Source organism: Nelumbo nucifera, chromosome 7, assembly GCF_055504915.1.
Source record: "Nelumbo nucifera cultivar China Antique chromosome 7, China Antique-T2T, whole genome shotgun sequence".
Taxonomy (NCBI): Eukaryota; Viridiplantae; Streptophyta; class Magnoliopsida; order Proteales; family Nelumbonaceae; genus Nelumbo; species Nelumbo nucifera.
This window is the reverse complement of record NC_142655.1, coordinates 128568-149183: the sequence shown is the minus strand read 5'-3', so window position 1 is coordinate 149183 and position 20616 is coordinate 128568. Positions and strand designations below refer to the sequence as shown.

The 20616-nt window shown below is 39.5% G+C and overlaps 1 protein-coding gene across 8 annotated transcripts in view; it reads left to right on the top strand.

The window, feature by feature from the left end:
* The window catches only part of LOC104590833 (RNA-binding (RRM/RBD/RNP motifs) family protein), an 85321-nt gene that overhangs the window by 21343 nt on the left and 43362 nt on the right, over window positions 1-20616 (top strand). For all 8 annotated transcript variants that reach the window (XR_016078596.1, XR_016078597.1, XM_088891424.1 and 5 more), the window contains exons 3-6: window positions 2029-2100; window positions 2189-2428; window positions 3024-3105; window positions 3419-3598. Coding sequence is in view for 6 of the 8 variants with exons in the window: in XM_088891424.1 (XP_088747550.1) it covers window positions 2029-2100; window positions 2189-2428; window positions 3024-3105; window positions 3419-3598 (574 nt within the window). In the remaining 2 variants the exon portion in view is untranslated. The remainder of the gene's footprint in view (window positions 1-2028; window positions 2101-2188; window positions 2429-3023; window positions 3106-3418; window positions 3599-20616) is intronic.

Below are 20616 nucleotides of genomic sequence, written 5' to 3'. Positions count from 1 at the left end.
TATGACATCACTTTATAAGGATCCCAAACATCTGAATGAACTAAAGAAAAATGACTCGACACACGGTTATCAACCCTAGAACTAAAGGGAACACGATGGTGTTTCCCAAACTGACACGACTCACAATCCAAAACAGAAAGCTGACTCAAGGACGGGACCAAGGACTTCAAGACTTTTAGCGATGGATGACCAAATCGGCAGTGCCACTGGAGAGGAGAAAGAGACGACTAGAGAGCTGTTGAGGTTCTACCACCACCACCGTCATACAGTCCACACACGACAGCCGCTGCACACACAACAGCCACTGCCCACACAGTTCAGCCCTCTATTCTTCCTCTACTAGGAACCATCGTTCCCTTTATTTTTTTTATGAATATCATTCCTTCATTTTGCTTGTTAGGCACCAATAGGCTAGGATTTGGGTGGTTATACTTGTACCTTTTCTCCTCTCTTCATTTCTCTTCCTTCAATGTAACACCTTCCATTATTTTTATTGATCATATAACACCTCTATTAGAAGCTGCAAATCTAGTGTCCCTATCCGCGGGCGATAACATTGTTACTCCACATATCTACAATATTATCACCAACTTATGTTATAATGCTATCTCTTGTACTTCATATAGTGCTGGTATTGTTCATTGGGGAATATGTATGCCATTTTTTTATTGGAAACAGTAACTTTCATTAATTCTTTAAGAAACTTAGTACAAACTGTCACCTTCAAAAACAAGGTGACCCCTCATCAAATTACAAACAGGCCTAAAAAAGGTTCTGCATACTAACTCGTCGCTTTGCTAAAGTATCAGCCATTGCATTGGCTGATCTCCTAGTCCATTTAAACCTGACTTCAAGCTCCCTTGTTAGTTGCATAATCTCCCTTACTGGTTGTCTAAGGGACCATGCACTTAAGCTGTTTGTTTGCATCCAACCTATTACCGGTTTCGAATCTCCCTCCACTTCCAACTGCTGAAAACCCAGCTGTTTAGCCGGCTTGACCCCCTGTAGGAGTGCCAAAACTTCTGCTCTAAGAGAGTCCCCCAATCCTATCGGGCCAGAATAAGGGGGCCAGGACATTTCCTCCCCATCTCTAAAGACACACCCAATTCTAGTGGGGCCTGGATTACCTACAGAACTATCATCAAAGTTTAACTTAATAGCCATTGATAATGGGGGGCGACCAGTCCTCTTGGATAGCCAAAGAGGGGCAGGAAGAAGATGCTACTGTACTCCACCCTCTAATTAAGTCCTTTACAGAGAAGCCCTTGAACAGGTCCAGCGATTTCAGCAATGTATGACCTTGATGGTGATCCCTTCTATGACTTCATGTGCTGATTTTTCTTTCCCTTGAAAGATTCTGTTATTTCTCTTTTCACACACTGCCCAAATAACTGCTGCCCTCGTTGCTCTCCACATTATCCTTCCTCTTTTCTTTGGGGAATATGTATGCCATGGAAATTATCTCATGTACTCCACATAGTGCTGGTAGTGTTGGTTGGGGAATATGTCGATTATGGTAAAATTTCGTGTTGCTACTCATGGAAATGGTAATATGTCGTGGAAATAAGGGACATTTTAAACCATTAAAAAGAAAGAAACATTAACAAGTGCTTGTGATACTGACTATTGTATTTGCCATGTGTCAAAGGATTGGTTTAATTGGGTTTAAATTGCCTATACTTGTGGTTGTGACTGTGTAACACTTCCACTTTTTAGCAAAATTTTGCTGAAACCTTATGAACATGACTCCTGAAAGTGATCCCAAATAGTTAAAATAACCAAACCAGGCTTTGTTAAGTTGATGAATGCTTGTGATTACATCTCCAGTAATCCATGCTTGTTTTGTAACTTTATCACAACCATGCCTATGTCATTTCACATAACCAATCTCTCGTTACCTTTGTAGTCATGGGTTCAAATAAGTTGGTGTAGAGCCCATATTTGGAATCTATATTATTAGTTCAGTTCCAATAGTTTAGTACTTGTTCATATGGCTGCACTTTTATTAATCTTCCCTTTCACCAACAGATTGAGGAACTGTGCATTTGTTGATTTCAAGGATGAAGCTTTAGCTTCTCAAGCACAATCACAGCTAAACAGGTATTCCTACGTCATCCTGTTTCTGTCTTTGGTGAAAGTAAGCTGAAAGGAATATTTTCTGATTGTTCATTTCATTGAGTCGTTTCAGGTTGAGGTTTCTTGGGAAAGTATTATCAGTGGAAAAAGCAAATAAGCCAACATTAAATAACAAAGGTCAACAAAATGATGTACAATTGGGAAAAGAGTTCAGTACTCCACCCACATTCCTGAAGAAGGATGTTCCCTTACCTGGAAATTTTACCAATGGATCAGATCCATGTTCTCTATCTGCAGGCGAACCCATTGCTCCAAGACTTGGTGTAGACTACCCATTTCCCCCTCATATTGAGTATGTTGTCTTTTTATCTCCTTCCTCAGAATTCTTGGTTCCTTGTTGCACTATCATGTTCATATGCATCACCATTTTTTGATTATCAACCAGCTGTGTTGTCATCTAAAGATTTTTTCCATATATTGCATTGGCTTTTATCAGGTTTGCATGGGATGTTTCTTCATGTCTTGTTGCCAAGGTCAAAGGCATGAAGAAATAAAAAAACCTTGTTTGAAAATGAGTATAATATGACTGTTGCTATGCTTTAGAAGTGATGAAGCATTCATGACCTTTGTATTTGGAGTATCAGTGGGTTCAAAAACTGATATGATACACCCTGTATCAGACATATCGTATCAATACTTTGAATCTTGCTTGTTGCATGATCAAATTGAGTGTTGAGGAATAACATTTTTTGAATTTATCACTTGGATACATTGCATTCCAGGATCATCATCATCTAAGCCTTGTCCCATCTATATGGGGCATGCATACCATGGAGTTTTTGGTAGCTATGGTCTCACTTCCTTCTAGTTTACCATGCCCACTTTGTAGCTTGAGTAACTTGTCTCTGTTTTATATCCATTTAAATGACCTCTGCTTTTTACCTTAGGTATGCATACCCACCTCCAGATGGAAATATACTGACTAACATTGTGAATGCTCTTATTGCTGTTCCTCGTTTTTATACACAGGTTCCTCCTCTAACCCCATGTACAGCTTTCTGTATTTAACATGTTTCTTTTCTTGTTGCCGCATCTAAGATGTGGGTTTTTTTGGATATCTTCTGAAGGGCTACACAACGGGAGGTAGCCCATCCCCCAACCCATAATCCCCCTAACCCAGGTGCAGGCAGGATTTGATCCCAGGTCTCCACTACGACCGGCAGGAGACCTTACCAACCAGCTGGTTGGCACCTTGCCAAGATGTGTTTTTGATTTAGACATTTTTAATCTGTCTATAGAATTGAGAGCGTTTTTTTTCCTAGAGTGTAACCTTTACTTGCAGGTATTGCACTTGATGAACAAAATGAATATTCCAGCTCCATTCCGTGTGGCATTGCCAACTCCACCCCTACCACCTTCAGCACCTGCTCCACCACCTCCGCCGCTGCCACCTCCTGTAGCTGCAAAACCACACTTGGCAGATCTATCCAGTGATGAGTCTGAATTGGAATCTTCAGATGAGGCATTTCTTATTTTGCTTTGCTTATTTTATTGCTCCTCTAATGAAAAAGTTTATGCTTGTTCGTATTGCACTCAAAAAGTTAATGTCATGGATAGAACTTGTAGCAGTACTTAGTATACATTGTAATATTTTTTTCCTAAGGGCATTTCTGTCCTTTTACATGAAGTTATATAACTCTCATATTAATAAAATAAGAATTGGTGTAGGGCAATCTAAACCCATTCCATTCCCTTCCGAAATCTTCTTCTCTTTCTCTTCTACTTTCACTTGGTATTAGAGCAACAAAGATCATTTTTTTCCTCTTGCTTTACTAAGGCACTGTTTGGCAAGTCTTTCTGAGTATATCTTTTGACAGTTTGGTTATCCAAAAGACGTGTTGAGTTTTTGGGGTGTTGTCTTTAAAAATCAAGATCATTTGGTAGGTATATCGGTCTACCAAGCTTTTAAAAACACATTAAAAGGCTATTTGCTGCATGAAAGGACCTAAAAACTTCATTTGAAGCTTCTCAAAATTTGGTGATTTTGGTGTTTTTGGGCTCATGTCTTTCATTCTTCCCAGCTTTTTGTTACCCAATGGAAAAGATCGAAAATCAGTCTTCTGAGTTTGCTGATGCCCAGAAGACTGCATGGAAAGACATGCCAAACACCCTCTAAGACTACTAGAGTATAGAGACTGCTGACATCAGCGTCTGTATGGTACAGCAGTACTGTTAGTTGAGGCAAGCGAACTCTAGATTCTGGAAGGATACAAATTTAGTTGATTTTTCATGAAAGGTTCATGTAGATCAAAGTACAATAACCATTTATTTATTTTTTTTTTGTGAAAAATTACAGAAAAGTTCATGTTTGGATTTTTTGGTTGGTTCATTTGATTTGTTATGTTTTCCAGTGATTTTTTGGCATAGGGTTCCATATCTTTCCGGTGACATTTAAATGTTTTTTGAATTTTTTTTTTCTGGGTTCATATTTACCACTAATCTACTTTTGAACCCAATGTTCAGAGAACCGGACTGGACATAGAACTGGAAAGGGGAGAGTAGTCCATTGGGTGAAATCTTTGAGCAGTTTTGAAGGTATTCCTGTTGATGATCTGCTTAGGAAATGGAAAGAGGTGGCTAGCTCATTTTTATCAAGCATTTTGGTCCTCTCCTACTTCCGGGTTTATCAAGCTGAAATTTGATGGAAGTAGTGAGGAAAACCCGGGTCCATCAGGCATTGGGGGTGTCTTTTGGAATGTGGAGGGAAGAGTTATTGCTCTCTACTCTGGCCCCATTGGTTCAGGGGACTGCTTGAGGGCTGATATCATGGCTGTGATGGAGGGAGTTCGAAAAGCAAAAGAGCTAAACATCAGAAAACTGATCATTAAAGGGGATTCTAAGCTGGTAATTGGTTGGCTGCAAAAGGAGGAGTTGGGCTGGTGGAATTACATCAATGAAAGAAGAAAGTTCAATAGGTAACTCAAGGATAGAAGTTAAGCTTCAGCCCTTAAAAGATCTGCTAATTCTTTTGCCGATGCCTTGGCAAAGCAAGGGGTGCGAAGGGATCATCTTTTTGGGGCTGTGATGCAATTTGTTTGTTTTTTTCTGTCTCCTCAGAGAAAGTTAAGAGAGTTTACCTTTCTTCATGGTGCTTCATTGTAATTCTTTTCTTGATTAATGAAAGATTTTCTGTTTTTTTTTGATAGATAACAAAGACTTTTATTAAAAGATATTAATAAAAAAGATACAAAAGGAGGGGTAAAAACTCTTAACCCTCCCAAGAAAGCAGTTCAGATTACAATGTTGCCCAGAAGAAATTAACACTTTCTACCCCTTGTTTGGCCAATGAATCTGCCAAGGAATTGGCGCACCTCTTAGTCCATTGAAACTTGACTTCCATATTTTGTATGAGATGTCTTTCTTTTTTTTCATTTTTTTTGATCAATAACTTTCTTTTTTTTTTTCATTCAGAAACTTCCACAGACTAGAAGTATCCTTCATTAACCAATTTATAGCCAACTCAGAATCACCTTCCACTATCAATTTTCTGATATTTAACTCTTGAGCTCTTTTTAACCCTTCCAAAACAGCCAATATTTCAGCTCTAAGAGAGTCTCCCCATCCAATAGAACCAGAATACAATGTGATAATTCGACTTTCCTCATCCCTGAAAGCTCCCCCTATACCCGACAGACCTGGATTTCCTTCACTACTACCATCAAAGTTTAGTTTAGTGAACCCTGAAGCTGGAGGGGACCAAACTGGGTAAGATACATTCTTTCTTGGAGCTGACCAAGCCACTTCTTTCCACTTCCTGATGATATCTCCTTCTGAATAGTTTTCAAAAATTTGCAAAGTCTTGACCCAGTGAATCGCCCTTATAGAAATTAGTTCAATGATTACACCCTTATTTCTTTCTTTCCCATGAAAGGTCTGTTGATTCCTTTCCTCCCAGACTGTCCAACATACAGCTGCTCTTACACACCTCTACAGAAATTTCCCTCTCTTCTTCAGCCTCCTAACGGTAGTAGAATGGAATAGGCTTTGTACATTGGGGGGGGGGGTCCACCTGTCACCAAAAAGATAGAAAAACCAACACCAGATTTCTGAAACAAATGGGCAAGAAACCAATAAGTTCTAACAAGTCTCACCATTCCTCTTACAAAGGATGCACTAGGGTGGGGGATAAACACCAATTAGGCCTTTTTCTTTGAAGTAAGTCGCAAGTGTTACACTTTTCAAGGAAAACTTCCCAACAAAATGCATTAATTCTGGGAGGAATTGGTCTACCCCAGACTTCCAAAACTGGAAAAGGGATTCCATAGACAGGTGGGGAATGAGCCAGTTCTTTGAAGAAAGAGGAGCAAGAGAAGACACCCGAAGGAGAAGGAGCCCAAATCCTACTATCCATCCGAAGGGGGTCAATAGCCACCCCCTCAAGGATTTTTAGCAAGTCGGCAATGAGGTTCAATTCCGGGTCTCTAAGGGTCCTTCTAAAACCCAAATTCCAATCAATGGTTGAATTAGAGGAGGTAAAAAAAGTGGAACTTTCTGGGAGGAAAAGGGGTCCTCAGAGAAAGTTATAAATAGCAGGACCTCTTTAAGAGAAGACAACCAGAATTCTCAAGCCTTCCCTCTTGAGTTCTTGAGAGGTTACAGCAATTCCCACCTTCAGAGACTCCCCTTCCTGTCTTAGCTCTCTCAGATCTCAGATCTGAGATCTCCCTTTCCCATTACCACCGGCAACCTTCCCTTAGGTGTCATTTCTGCTGACCTTCAAGCAAGGACCCTCTCAAGTGCCAATCCACACCCTCCTACACCAATTTCTTAAAAAATATGTTTTAACCAATTTATCTCACAGGTTGCATGAACCATTGCCCTGTACTCAACTATAACACTACTTCTAGCAAGCACACTCTGCTTCTATTTTTGATAATCAACATAAATTTCATTAATTTAATAAGAAAGATTAAGTACAAAGGCTGTTAGGTCCAGTCATCCAGAAAGAAATCCAAACCAACACAATTAGGATTTAGCCCAAGACAGTTGCTCCCTTGAACCCCTTGCTTTGCCAAGCAATCCATCATCCCATTTGCTGTTCTCCTAATCCAATTAAAGGTAGCTCCCACTTTCTTAGCCAAAGCTTAAATTTTCCTTACAGAATGTCTATAAGCCCAAGCTCCTGGAAATTTGCTGCTTAACCAAGATTTAACCACCTTAGAGTCCCCCTCTACCTCCAAATGTTGGCTTCCCAACTTCTTGGCTATCCCCAAACCTTGTAGCTGCTCTGTTATTTCTGCTTTTATAGAACCACAAACTCCAATTGGTTCTAAATATAAAGCTTGGATTATTCTCGTTTTTTTTTGAACAGCAGGAAAAAAAATTTATTGATGAAATTAGGAGTTACAAGAGTTCAGGTATAAGATCCTCCCCAAAAGAAACAAAAGATTACAGATTTGCCCAAAACATTTGCTGTTTTACAGCCCCTTGTTTGGCCAAAGAATCTGCCATTCCATTTTCTGTTCTTCTTACCCACTTAAAAGCAAAATTTAGTTCCCTTGTTAGGCTTATGGTCTCCCTGAATTTATTCTGGGACCCAAGGAATCTGGGAACTGTTTCTGGTCCATGAGATGACTGCTTTAGAATCCCCTTCCACCTCTAGGTTGTAGAAGCCTAACTGTTTCGCAAGCATTTACCCCTACAATAGACTGACCAACTCTGCTGTCAATGCATCACCATGCTCCAAGGGTCTTGAGTACAAGACCACTACTCTACCTTACATATATCTGAAAACACCCCCTACCGCAGCCAATTCCCTGTTGCCAATAAAGCTTGGATTACTCTCATTGTGTTTATAAAAACGCCTCCAATTCCCAATGGGCTTGGGTTACCCAATGAACTTCCATCAAAGTTTAGCTCAGATCCTCGAGTTGGCGGTGGTTTCCATTCCATCACAGCCTTAGCTTTTATCTTAGAAGAGCTAGCCACTTCTCCCCAATTTCTCACTATTTTGTTGACATGGAACTCTCTGGAAGGTTCTGAGGTTTTCACTTGGTTAGCAACTTTTTTTTCGATAACTAAATAAAAATTTTATTAAAGAGAAAAAGAGAGTACCACTTGGTCAGCAACTTTTATTTTTACACTATCCACTATTTTTACACTATCCACAAAATTCTACTCCTGTTATGATTTGCCTCGGAAAGTTTGTGGAAAATACATCAACCATGTCTTGAGGAGCCTCCCACTTGCACCTAAAGAGAGTGCACAACTCTAACCAAACACAATTCACAAAGGCACAGGAGATTAGTAAGTGAGGAATAGTCTCATCTCTTGCCTTGCAAAGACAATATATATGAGGAGAAAGGCACATAAAGAGTAATAAGCCACCTTAGCATCCCAGCCATCGTCCAAAGCACCATGAATACTCATAATAACCTTATGCCAGAACTTGTCCCTTTCTAATGGTAAACACCACAACCATTTCCCAAGCAAAGCAGTATTCCTATGGATCAAGTTTCCTATCCCCAACCCACCTTGTTCTTTAGCCCTACACACCATTTCTCACTTGACCAGATGGTCTTTTCTTTCCTCACCCAGTTCCGAAAATAAGTCCCTCGTGTTTTTTTTTTCCCTATCTTCTTTGCCACCTTTACTGGAATTCTAAAAGTGGAAAGGAAATAAATGGGTGGGTTGGCCATCGTGGATTTGATTAATGTTATCCTTCCACCCAGCAAGATGTTACACCTTTTGCACAATGCCAACTTCTTTGTAAATCTTTCCAACACTGGTTTCCAAAACCTTTCTTTTTTTTGATCAATAATTCAGGAAATCGATTTCATTATAACTAAATAAAGTGGAACAACCAGAAGTTATGAAGGAAAAAAGAGGACACCGGATGTCCAAACCCCAAAAATTACATGAAGGCCCAAAACATAGACTGCCTTTGTGCCCCCTGTTTAGCCAAAATCTGCCACTGTTGGCCAATCTTCTAATCCAATTAATTTGAATCAACATATCCCTGGAGAGCCTTTTGAATCTCTTAAGGCCATTCTTAGGTGTTAAGAGACTCCTTCCCCTTCCCCTTTCCTTAACCAGTCCACGATTGTTTTGGAATCACCTTCAAGAATTAGCCTTTCCAGGCCCAATTCCTTAGCTTTCTCAAGCCCAAATACAGCAGCTAATAATTCTGTAGATGCCGCATCACTATGCCCAGATGGATCCGAGTAAGGCACAAATGCTGCCTTCCTCATCCCTGATAGCTCCTCCAGTACCGCAGGGCCTGGGTTGCCCACACTTCTCCCATCAAGGTTCAATTTGAACCATCCATGAGGCGGAGGAGACCAGGCCACTGTTTCAACTTGTCTTCTAGAAGATGAGGCAACTATAATCACCCAAGCTTTGAAGAAATTATCAATCTGAAAATCTGAACAAGCTCAAGGTCTTAACCCAATGAGCCACTCGAAGGGTTATGGCCTCAATCAATGCTTCCTTAGTTCTTTCCTTTGCCCAGACTGTCCAAACAACTGTTGCCCTTATACATTTCCACATCAGTCTACCTCTTTTAGTAGTGCACCTGCAAACAGAAGGGGAAACGGCCCTTCCAAGCTAATAAGGACTACAGGAGAGAGCCACCTGCAACAAAAAGTGAGGCAAACCACTCCCAGATAAAGCCAACAAATGGACAAGATATTAAAAGATGAAAAGCAGTCTCACCATTAACCTTGCACAAGCTGCACCAATTGGGGGACAAGCACCAATTTGGCCTTTTTCTTTGAAGCTTATCACAAGTATTAATGCAACCGTGAAACACTTCCCAACAGAAGGCACTCACTCTAGGGGGAATGGGAGGACACCAGATTTCCTTCACAGGGAAAGAAGGGGAAGGGAGTGAGAGGAAGCAACAAGGGAATTGAAAAGGGATTTACTAGTGAATGCCCCGACCAACTCAAGGGTCCAGACCCTAGTACCCTACTGTCCACACCTCCATCCCCAAGAACCACAGAATTCAGCAAGGAGAGCAAAGCAGAAATAAGGAGAACTTCAGACTCTCTTAGGTTCCTAATGAAACCCAAGTACCGGTTTAGATCAGAAGGAGATGGAGGTGAACAAAGGAAGTCGGCCACTGGCCTGCCTTTAAAGTTGGAAATAGCATAAAGAAAAGGGAAGACCTCCAATAAAGGGGTTTCCCCAACCCAGTTGGCCTCCCAAAACCTAATTTTTTGACCCAAGACCAAGTCATACCTGATGTGAATGTGATTGAGGAAGACAGGAAGACACTCATGGATGGCTTTCCAGGGAGAAGCTAAGGAAGCTCTATGAAGGCAACAAACATCCCATCCATTGTTTGACAGCCCATGAATACTTTCTATCACTCTCCCTTGGGAACCTCCAAACCCATTTGCTCAATAAAGCCCAATTTGGTTGGATCCTTAAAATCCTAATATATGTGACTGGACCCCTCACCAAAGAGTTTCCTTTTCTTGTTCTTCTATTTTTAAGTCTCTTGGTTCTTCTCATGCTTCTCAGCCTCTTTTCCCTGTCAATGAGGTTTGGTGTAGGCCTGTCCCATGGACATCCTGCAATAGAGAAGGCCTCATGTTTGCTTATCCCCTAGTTGTAGGACTGGGTTGGGTCTATGTAGAACCAGTCCTGAATCGATTATTAATCGGGACAAAATCACAGACCCATAACCATTTTGGTTAGTATTTGGGTCTGAACATGATTATACTGAAAACTATATTTATTTATTTAAACGATAACTTAAAATTTAAAATTTGATGATATAACCTTAATAAAAATGATAGAAAATATTAAATTATTTATATGTTAATGAATTAAACATTTTTAACTAATATTATCTTATTTATTATCTATGAATTTTACAATTTTAAACATAAAATTTGATAAAAATGATAAGAAAATTAAGAAGATATTATATATTTAATAAAATAATCGATTCCTGGTCTGGAAGAGTTCTGGACAGGCAAAAACCGGAATCTGCCCAATTATTAATTGGGTCAAAATCATGGAACCAGAACATAATTGGTTTTGTTGGTTCTGGTCCGTTGGGTAGACCCGACCCATCGACACTACCTAGTTGGTACATTCTCTTCAAAGGTTACGTCAAGATGTGTTACCATGTATTAATCTCTTGTCTTTTTGTGTCTTGTTTTTTGGGAATGGTTCTTTACTTGGTTGTTGGTGGACTATGTTGTTGGAGATGTATAGTTTGTTTGATCCATCTTTTTTACTTGGCTGAAGAAAAGGGTAAAAATTCTATGGAGATGTGCAAGGGCAGCATTGATATGGAGTATTTGGGTGGAAAGGAATACAAGAATGTTTTTAGAGAAGGAAAGGAGCAAGGAAGCAGTGATGGAATGCATTATGACTAGGGTGATTCATAGGGTTAGAACACTGAACAGTTCTTTATTTTTCTCCTATGATGATATTTCGAGAAACTGGGGTAGAGGTGGCAAAAAGTTTTTCAAAAAAGTAGGTACTAAGATAGTGGCTTCATTAAATTAATCTTTGATTGGGGCAGCCATGGTAATCAGGGCCCATTTAGAATAGGGAGAGTTTTTAGAAAAACGATGATCATGTAGCAGCTTTGTATTCAGGACCAATTGGTGTAGGGGATTCCTTAAGGCCTGAAATCTTTTCTGTAATTCAAGGGGTGCAGTTAGAAGAGATGTGAATATTGACAAGTTAATTATTGAAGGGGACTCTAAGGTGGTGGTGGAATGGTTAAAGAATCTAGAGACTATGGTTTGGCAATACAGGGTCGAAGTCAAGAAGTTCAAGTGGTTAACCAACAACATGACCATAAAGACAGGTTCAAAGGTTCGCTAATGGATTGGCTGATACCTTAGCTAAGTAGGGGGTTGATCAGGGATAGTTGTATACTTGTATTGATCAATTATTAATTGAAATTGATTTAACTTGAGAGGAGACACTTCGCACTTAAGGGGTGCTTATTCTGTTGTATATATCTTTTTGCTTCATATTTCATAAAATTCATTATGTTTACTTATCAAGAAAAGGGGTGGTGACGAATATCAGAAGATGATTAGTCTCTTGGATGCTAATTCTCAGGCATTTCATGTGCTAAAGTTTGCAAATTTTTGTAGTGATTGGGTCATATCAATTTTGAAATGTGAAGGGGTTGGTTTATTGTAGTTTATATGCATATTGAAGAAGAGGATGAGGGAAGAGAGAGGGAGGGAGAGGAGAAATTGTTGGAGAGTCAAAAAATCAGGTTGGCGGCACTGGCGGTGATATATATATATATATATTGTGTAGGGCGACTAAGAAATAAAATAACATAAAAAGACTGAAGTGGCCTTGTGGCACATAACTAGAAACATTAAGTCACTCTCCCTCAAGTGTATCGAGAGAAGTCATATATAAATGTAATAAAATACTTGTAGCCATTCTTAGTTTGAATATTAATAGGGCCCCAAACATCAGAGCATACAATATGGAAAGGAAAATCCATCTTTTATTACATAAAGGAAATGGAGTTAATGCTTGCTCAACTGGCAAACCTGACATTGAGAATCACTAACTGACATAGACATAAACAATTCTAGAAACAAATATTTCAAGGACAAAAGACATACGACCCAAACGATGGTGCCATCGAACAACTTGACTCTTATTTGACTAACTCAAAGACCCTGAAGCTGCAAGACCAACTTTGTTTTCCAGCACATAAAGACCATCAACCGTGTTTCCTTTACCAATCATCTTCCTGAAGGCCAAATCTTGAAAAACACAAGAATGAGGAAGAAAAGTTACTGAACAATTTAAAGCATGAGTGATGCTACTAATAGATAACAAATTAATAGACAATTTTGGAACATGTAGAACACTAAAGGGGAGAAGGCCAAAAAGGCAAAAACATAGATCCTTGACCAATTATGGAGGAGAAGGACCCATTAGCTGGCCTTACTTTATCTCTATAAGAGAGGATGGTGTAAGATTGGAATAGGTTTGGCTTACCATTCATATGGTTGGAAGCACCAGAATCAATGATCCATGGAGATTCTAGAGCCTTAGAGTATACATGGAATGATGGAAAGTAGTGGCTAAGTTACTTGAAGAAGACACAAAAGAAATCTAAGGGGTAGGTCCAGAATCTGCCTATCAAAGAGCCATACCATATTGCTCCAAGTAGTTATGGAAGGAGTTGATAATATCTTCCTTGATATCAGAATTAGGAGGGCAGTCTTGAGAAGAACTCACTATCGAACCACCATACTGGGACTCTTGAGATGTTAAGTTTGTTGAGGTATATTTCTTTTGATTTGACTTCCTATTCTGCTCTTGTGTTGTCTTCTTCCCCAGATTCTATGCCCATTTTGGTTTTCCAATCAAATCTCAATAGGGGTATGCCTAGATTTATGACAATGTTTGCACCACAATTTATCCTTATCATCCACCTTTCTTTGACCATCACCTTTCTTTCCAGAATTTGTGCCTCCTCTTATTGCCTAGTGGACCTTTTCATGGGCCAGGTAGCCTGACGGGCCGGTCTGGCCCAGTCCGTTCTAAGTCGGGCTTGGACATGATTTTAGGTGATAGCTATGATTATAACCCTAGCAAGTGCACTAGTTATCAAGTAGTATAAAAATATCGTTCCCACGAGGATTTAACAAAATAAGTATTAGAACTACAACCTTCCTTTGTTATTTGGACAACCGAAATTCAGATATAACAATAAGAACTACTGAAAATTAAAAGTAGAAAAAGAAAATAAAAGCAAGGGTAATCAATAACTGAATATGCAACGATTAATTGAAATCGTTAGGACCATTGGTTCGTCTAACCATTCCAACGAATACTAATGGATGAGATTAACCAAGATAATTTGTCATTCCCATAAGCTGAAGTTTTTCCAATTTTATTTAATATTCTTTCCCAAGATATATTAAACCTACTTCTATCAAGTTACCCCTCGATCCTTCGACTAGAGTTCTCAAGATAGAAATGCATTAAGTGCAAGAAAAACTTATATATTCAGATGAATCATGTGTATATATCCCTATGTACCATTCAGTTCACACCATGAATTATGTGGTCTAATATATGAATTCCTCTTCCGATTCATTCATATAAACCTAATCAATTAAGAGATGGCCACTCCTAATCGCATTAAGCAAATAACTCATAGACTATATGGAAATTATGATCTTGGATGAATCATAATGATAAAAATATATTCATTATCATGGTCAGGCTTTCCACAACCCTAGCTAAAAATAAATCAGTTCATGATGAAGGAAATAAAGCAAACAAGAGGAAAGAAAGAACTCATGATTTCGCCCTTGGAGCTGAGATCTCCTCTTCTTCTTGCCACCACCTCCTTCTTGAAGCTTTCTTGATGTTGATCTCCTTCTTGAAGCTTTCTTGATTACTTCAGAGGGAATTTCAGTAATTGATTGATGCAGTGATTGACACCTGGAGCTGGTATGCCCAACCCTTGATATAGTTTAGGGGAGAGGCTGTTACAACTACTTAGAGTTATCTCTAGAATGGATAATCCAGGTTAGTTCTAAGCTGATCCTATCCTATCTTATCTTATCTCTTATCTAATGATCTTAATCTTCTTTAACTTTCTAGAATTACATTTAAAATCCAAATCTAAGAAAACTCTGGATTCTTGAATTCGAGTGGGCTGCTACAAGGCGTTTTTTGCGAATTGGGCTTCAGTTGTGAGCTGGGCTTTACTACGGATCTGCTTCGACTTTGGGCCTGATTTTGACTTCGGTGCAGGTTGAATCTGTCAAAACCCAAAACATGAAAGTTGTAGATCTCGCTCTTATCTTTGCAGTGCATCTTGAATCAGGCCAATCGGAGCTCGGATATGAAAGTTAGGCCCAGATTACTGAACGATGCCGAAACTGTGAAAAACCATCCGATTAGCCTTGTTTTCCTTCTTGCGACTTCTCTCCTTGCCCTGAATCAAAATACCAGAGTAATGAGTCCAATTAAATGTAAATTAAGTATAGAAAGACTGAATATTCATAGATAAGAATATGATAATTTTTATTCGCATCAAATCCCCCACACTTAAACTTTGCCCGTCCTCAGGCAAGACAAAACACAAGCAAAAATAAAATGGGAACAAGCTGACTATCTACTGAAAATTTTGAGGTTTTTCTCAACAAGATGCTTGTCCTCTTGCATGCCTTAATCCCGATTTAAAAATCCTTCCATTGTCCACTTCTTCCTCCTTTTTAACTCGTCAAAGAATAATCTCGAATCACCAATCCTCATGATCCCAAGTCAAATCAACAGTCAAGGGGAGCAAGCATTTCATCGTATGAACATTTTAGGACTAAAGTAAGCACTCATTGCCTTAACAATCAACATGCAGCAAGATTGAAAATACCCTTTCATAATTTTTTTTGGTCAAGGAATGTTATTACCATAAGCTTGCTTATGCATCACATCTCCACCACTTAGCATGAGTTCAATGTATTAAAAATTAAAAGGTGAAATGGGGCTTGGGGTTCTAGGGGTGAGTGCATTTTATGCTCCATCTCACCCTTTTCTTTCGCTTCTAGGGGTGAGTGCATTTTATGCTCCATCTCACCCTTTTCTTTCGTTTTTAGTGTGAGTGCATTTTATGCTCCATCTCACACTAGTTACTATTTTTTCTTCTCTCTCTCTTTTTTTTTTTTGGATAGCATCACCATTTTCATTCCAATCCATGAACTCTTTATCGTGGTCTCAACATGTCTAACAAAGCAAGTTCTAGAATAATCAAACCATGCCTGACAGTCATTTAGGTGAAAATTAATCAAATGCTCATTGAATCTTGCCTATTGATCAGTCAAAATAATGAGGTGCCTTCTTTAGCCGAAAATTTCAGCTAGTCTTGCTTGTATCCTTTCTTGTTTATTCCACCTAAGCACATAATTCATGATAGTTTGAAATTATTCAAAAACCAGTTTCTAGGGAGCAGAAGTTTTAAAAAGAAAGATTAAAATAGTGATGATCGCAGCATGCTAGAGTAATCCCAGAAATTATCAATTTAAAAAATAACCTTTAATCCCCCCACACTTAAGGCATACATTGTCCTCAATGTATATGACTTTTCGTAGGATAGAAAGATTTAAGGGTACTTCCCTGAATGCCTTGTTGAGGTCCTTTAGATGAGAAATCAGCTGCTACACACAATTAAGTTCCTAAGAGAAAAACACAATCTCTTATAACACAGAAAATAATTGAAAAAAAACTGAACTCAATGGGTTGCCTCCCATAAGCGCTCCTTTTAAGTCGTGAGCTTGACTTTCTCATTTCTTTCATGGCTGTTTCAAGGAGAGAATGGACCCATGGTGGATGGGTTGCTCTCCTTCAATATAATGCTTTAAACGCTGCCCATTTACCTTGAATGTGTTTCCCTTACCATTATGCAGTTCAATCGCTCCATGAGGGAATACCTTAGCCACTACTAAGGGTCAACTCCACCTGGTTTTCAACTTCCTAGGGAATAGCTTGAGTCGAGAATTAAAGAGTAGAACTTTGTCTCCTTCCTTAAATTCCTTCCTTACAATACGGGAGTCATGCCGTGCTTTGGTTTTTTCTTTGTAAGTCATGTCATTCTCATATGCTTGATTCCTTCATTCCTCTATTTCGTTGAGCTGAAGCTTTTCTTTTATCACCTGCATTTCTTAAATCGAAGTTCAGAAATTTGGTAGCCCAGTAAGCTTTATTTTCCAGCTCAACGGGTAGATGGCACGCCTTGTCGAAGACTAATTGATAAGGGGACATACCAATTGGGGTTTTGAATGCAGTACGGTAAGCCGAAAGTGCATCGTCTAGTTTCAAGGACCAATCTCTTCTAGATGTGGTAACCGTCTTTTCCAAAATCTGTTTTAGTTCTCTATTAGAGATTTCTACTTGGCCGCTAGTCTGGGGGTGGTAGGGGGTTGCAACTCTATGCGTAACACTATACTTGTTTAACAATTGCTCAAATTGTTTGTTACAGAAATGCTTCCCCCCATCACTTATGATAGCTCGAGGTGTTCCGAAACGAGTGAATATGATTTTTTTTTATAAATTTAATGACAACTCGAGCATCATTAGTGGGATATGCACATGCTTCCACCCATTTGCTCACATAATCCACAACCACAAGTATGTATGAATTATTAACAAACTTTGGAAATGGTCCCATGAAATCGATGCCCCACACATCAAATATTTCGCAAACAAGAATATTGTTCAAGGGCATCTCGTTTCGTCGGGAGATGTTACCTGTCCTTTGACAATGATCGCAAGCACTTACGTATGTGTAGACGTCCTTGAAGAGCGAAGGCCAATAAAAACCGCTTTGGAGAATTTTTGAAGCTGTTCTTGATGCGCCATGGTGACCTCTTGCTTCTTTGTCATGGCAGAAATTTATAACACTTCGCACTTCTTCCTCAGGGATACATCTCCTTATCATTCCGTCCTCGCAGATTTTGTACAGGTAAGGCTCATCCCATAAATAATGCTTCACATCAGAGAAAAATTTCTTTCTCTACTGATATGTCAAGTGAAGTGGCACCACCTTTCCTGCCAAGAAATTAGCCAAATCAGCAAACCAAGGTTCATCGTTTCTGCTAATCGCATATAGTTGCTCATCTGGGAATTCATCATGCAATGCTGAATTATTAATATTTTCAACATAATTTTCATCCAGCCTTGATAGATGATCAACTACTGTATTTTCACTACCCTTCTTGTCCTTAATTTCTAGATCAAATTCTTGCAACAGCAAGATCCATCGTAACAGCCTAGGTTTTGCATCTTTTTTAGCAAGTAGATATCTCAAGGCAGCATGGTCGGTGAATACGATGACTTTGGATAAGAGCAAATAAGATCTGAACTTTTCAATAGCAAATACTACTGCAAGTAATTCCTTATCGGTAGTGGAATAGTGTTTTTTGTGCTTCATTCATGGTTCTACTTGCATAGTAAATGGTATGAAATTTCTTATCTTTTCTTTGCCCTAAAACTGTGCCCAAGGTATCATTACTTGCATCACACATGATTTCGAAGGGTAGTTCCCATACAGGGGCTGATACAATAGGGGCTTGAATCAATTTCTCCTTAAGAGTGTTGAATGCATGCAAACAATTATCATCGAATTCAAAAGGTACATCTTTAACTAGTAGATTTGTCAAGGGTCTTGCTATTTTAGAAAAATCTTTAATGAATCACCTATAAAAACCTGCATGTCCAAGAAAACCCTAACATCCTTTAAATGATTGAGGTGGAGGAAGCTTTTCAATCAGTTCTACCTTAGCTTTATCTACTTCGATGCCCCTGGAGGACACTTTATGTCCTAGAACGATTCCTTCCCTAACCATGAAATGACATTTTTCCTAGTTCAAAACAAGGTTAGATTCCTTACACCTTTGAAGTACCTTTTCTAAATTATGCAAGCATTCATCGAATGATGATCCATAAATGGAGAAATCGTCCATGAAGACTTCCATGAAGTCATCGATGAAATCACCAAACAACGACATCATACAACGCTGGAAAGTGGCAGGTGCATTGCACAGTCCAAATGGCATTCTCCTAAATGCAAAGGTTCCATATGGGCAAGTAAAAGTGGTCTTCTTCTGATCTTCAAGTGCAATAGGTACTTGAAGATACCCGGAGTAGCCATCTAGGAAGCAATGATATTCGTGCCCTGCAAGTCTCTCTATCATTTGATCAATAAATGGCAAAGGGAAGTGATCTTTCCTAGTGGCCTCATTCAACTTCCAATAGTCTATGCACACCCTCCAACCAGTTATTGTTCTTGTGGGAGTCGATTCATTATTTTCATTTAGAATTACAGTAATCCCCCCTTTCTTCTTCTGATCTTCAAGTGCAATAGGTACTTGAAGATACCCGGAGTAGCCATCTAGGAAGCAATGATATTCGTGCCCTGCAAGTCTCTCTATCATTTGATCAATAAATGGCAAAGGGAAGTGATCTTTCCTAGTGGCCTCATTCAACTTCCAATAGTCTATGCACACCCTCCAGCTAGTTATTGTTCTTGTGGGAGTCGATTCATTATTTTCATTTAGAATTACAGTAGTCCCCCCTTTCTTTGGTACGATTTGAACAGGACTTACCCATGATGAATCAGAAATCGGGTAGATAATACCTGCTTTGAGCCATTTTAGAATTTCTGTCTTCACTACTTGTTGCATTTTAGGGTTCAGCCTCCTTTGTGGTTGTGCCTTGGGATTGCAGCCTTGTTCCATCAGAATTTTGTGCGTGCATACCAAAGGGTTAATCCCTTTTATGTCGGCGATGCTCCATCCTATACCCGAGGGAACAAGAGACCACACCTTGGAGTTCACAATGGAAGGTTCAAGGACTACCTCATCCAAGATTTTAAGCAGATTCGAAATGGGTTCCAACTCAAAATCTCTGAGAGCCCTTCTGAGACCCAAGTTCCAACCAGTAGCGGAATTAGACAAGTTAGCAAATGTTGCTACTGGTTCATTTTTAAACCTAGACAGAGCAAACAAAGAGGAAAACTGCTCTTTCAAAGGAAAATCCCCCACCCAAGTGTGTTCCCAAAAAAGTATAGACAAACCAGAACCAAGATCGTACCTGATAAATGGAAGAAAAGACTGTAGGACAGCATGAATCGACTTCCAAGGGGAGGCTCTTGAAGCCCTAATGATAGTCCCGGATCCTAACCATCTGCCTCTTGCCCATGAATACTTAGGATTATTTTAGCCCACAAATTTTCTTTTTCTTTGGACCATCTCCATAACCATTTCCCTAAAAGAGCTTCATTCTTCTTCCACAAATTTCCCAGCCTAACTCTATGGTCCCACCTAACTCTATGGCCCTTTCTCTCCTCCTTAGGTTCCCATAAAAAGTCCCTCATTAATTTTTCCAACTCCCTACAAACCGCTTCTAGGATTCTGAACACCGACAAGAAATATACTGGAAGGTTTGCCAAAGTTGACTTAATCAGTGTTATCCTACCCCCTAGAGACAAGTAGTTCTTCTTCAAGGAAGCTAGCCTTTTAGTGAACCTATCAATCACCGGATTCCAAAAGCTCATTTTTTTGGGATTGTCTCCCAAAGGAAGCCCTAAGTACTTCAGTGGCCAATGAGCTATCTCACATCCTAACACTCGAGCCCTTTCCTCCACCTCTCCTTCACTCATATTAATACCAATCACATAGCTCTTACCCGGATTTACCTTGAGATTGGTCATTTGTTCAGACACCCTAATCGCCATCTTCATATTGCACACCTAGCTAATCTCCTCTCCATCACAAAACAGAATTGTGTCATCTGCAAATTGTAGGTGAGTGACCGGAACCTTATTCCTCCCCACTCTCCAACCACTTATCAGATTTCTGGAGTCTGCCCTCTCAGTAAACCTCCCTAGCACTTCAGCAATTAGGGTAAAGAGAAAAGGGGAGAGAGGGTCCCCTTGCCTAATACCCCGCACAGCTGGAAAGTGATCCACCACCTTGCCATTTACTAGCACAGAATAATGGCAAGTCCTAATGCACCCTTTAATCC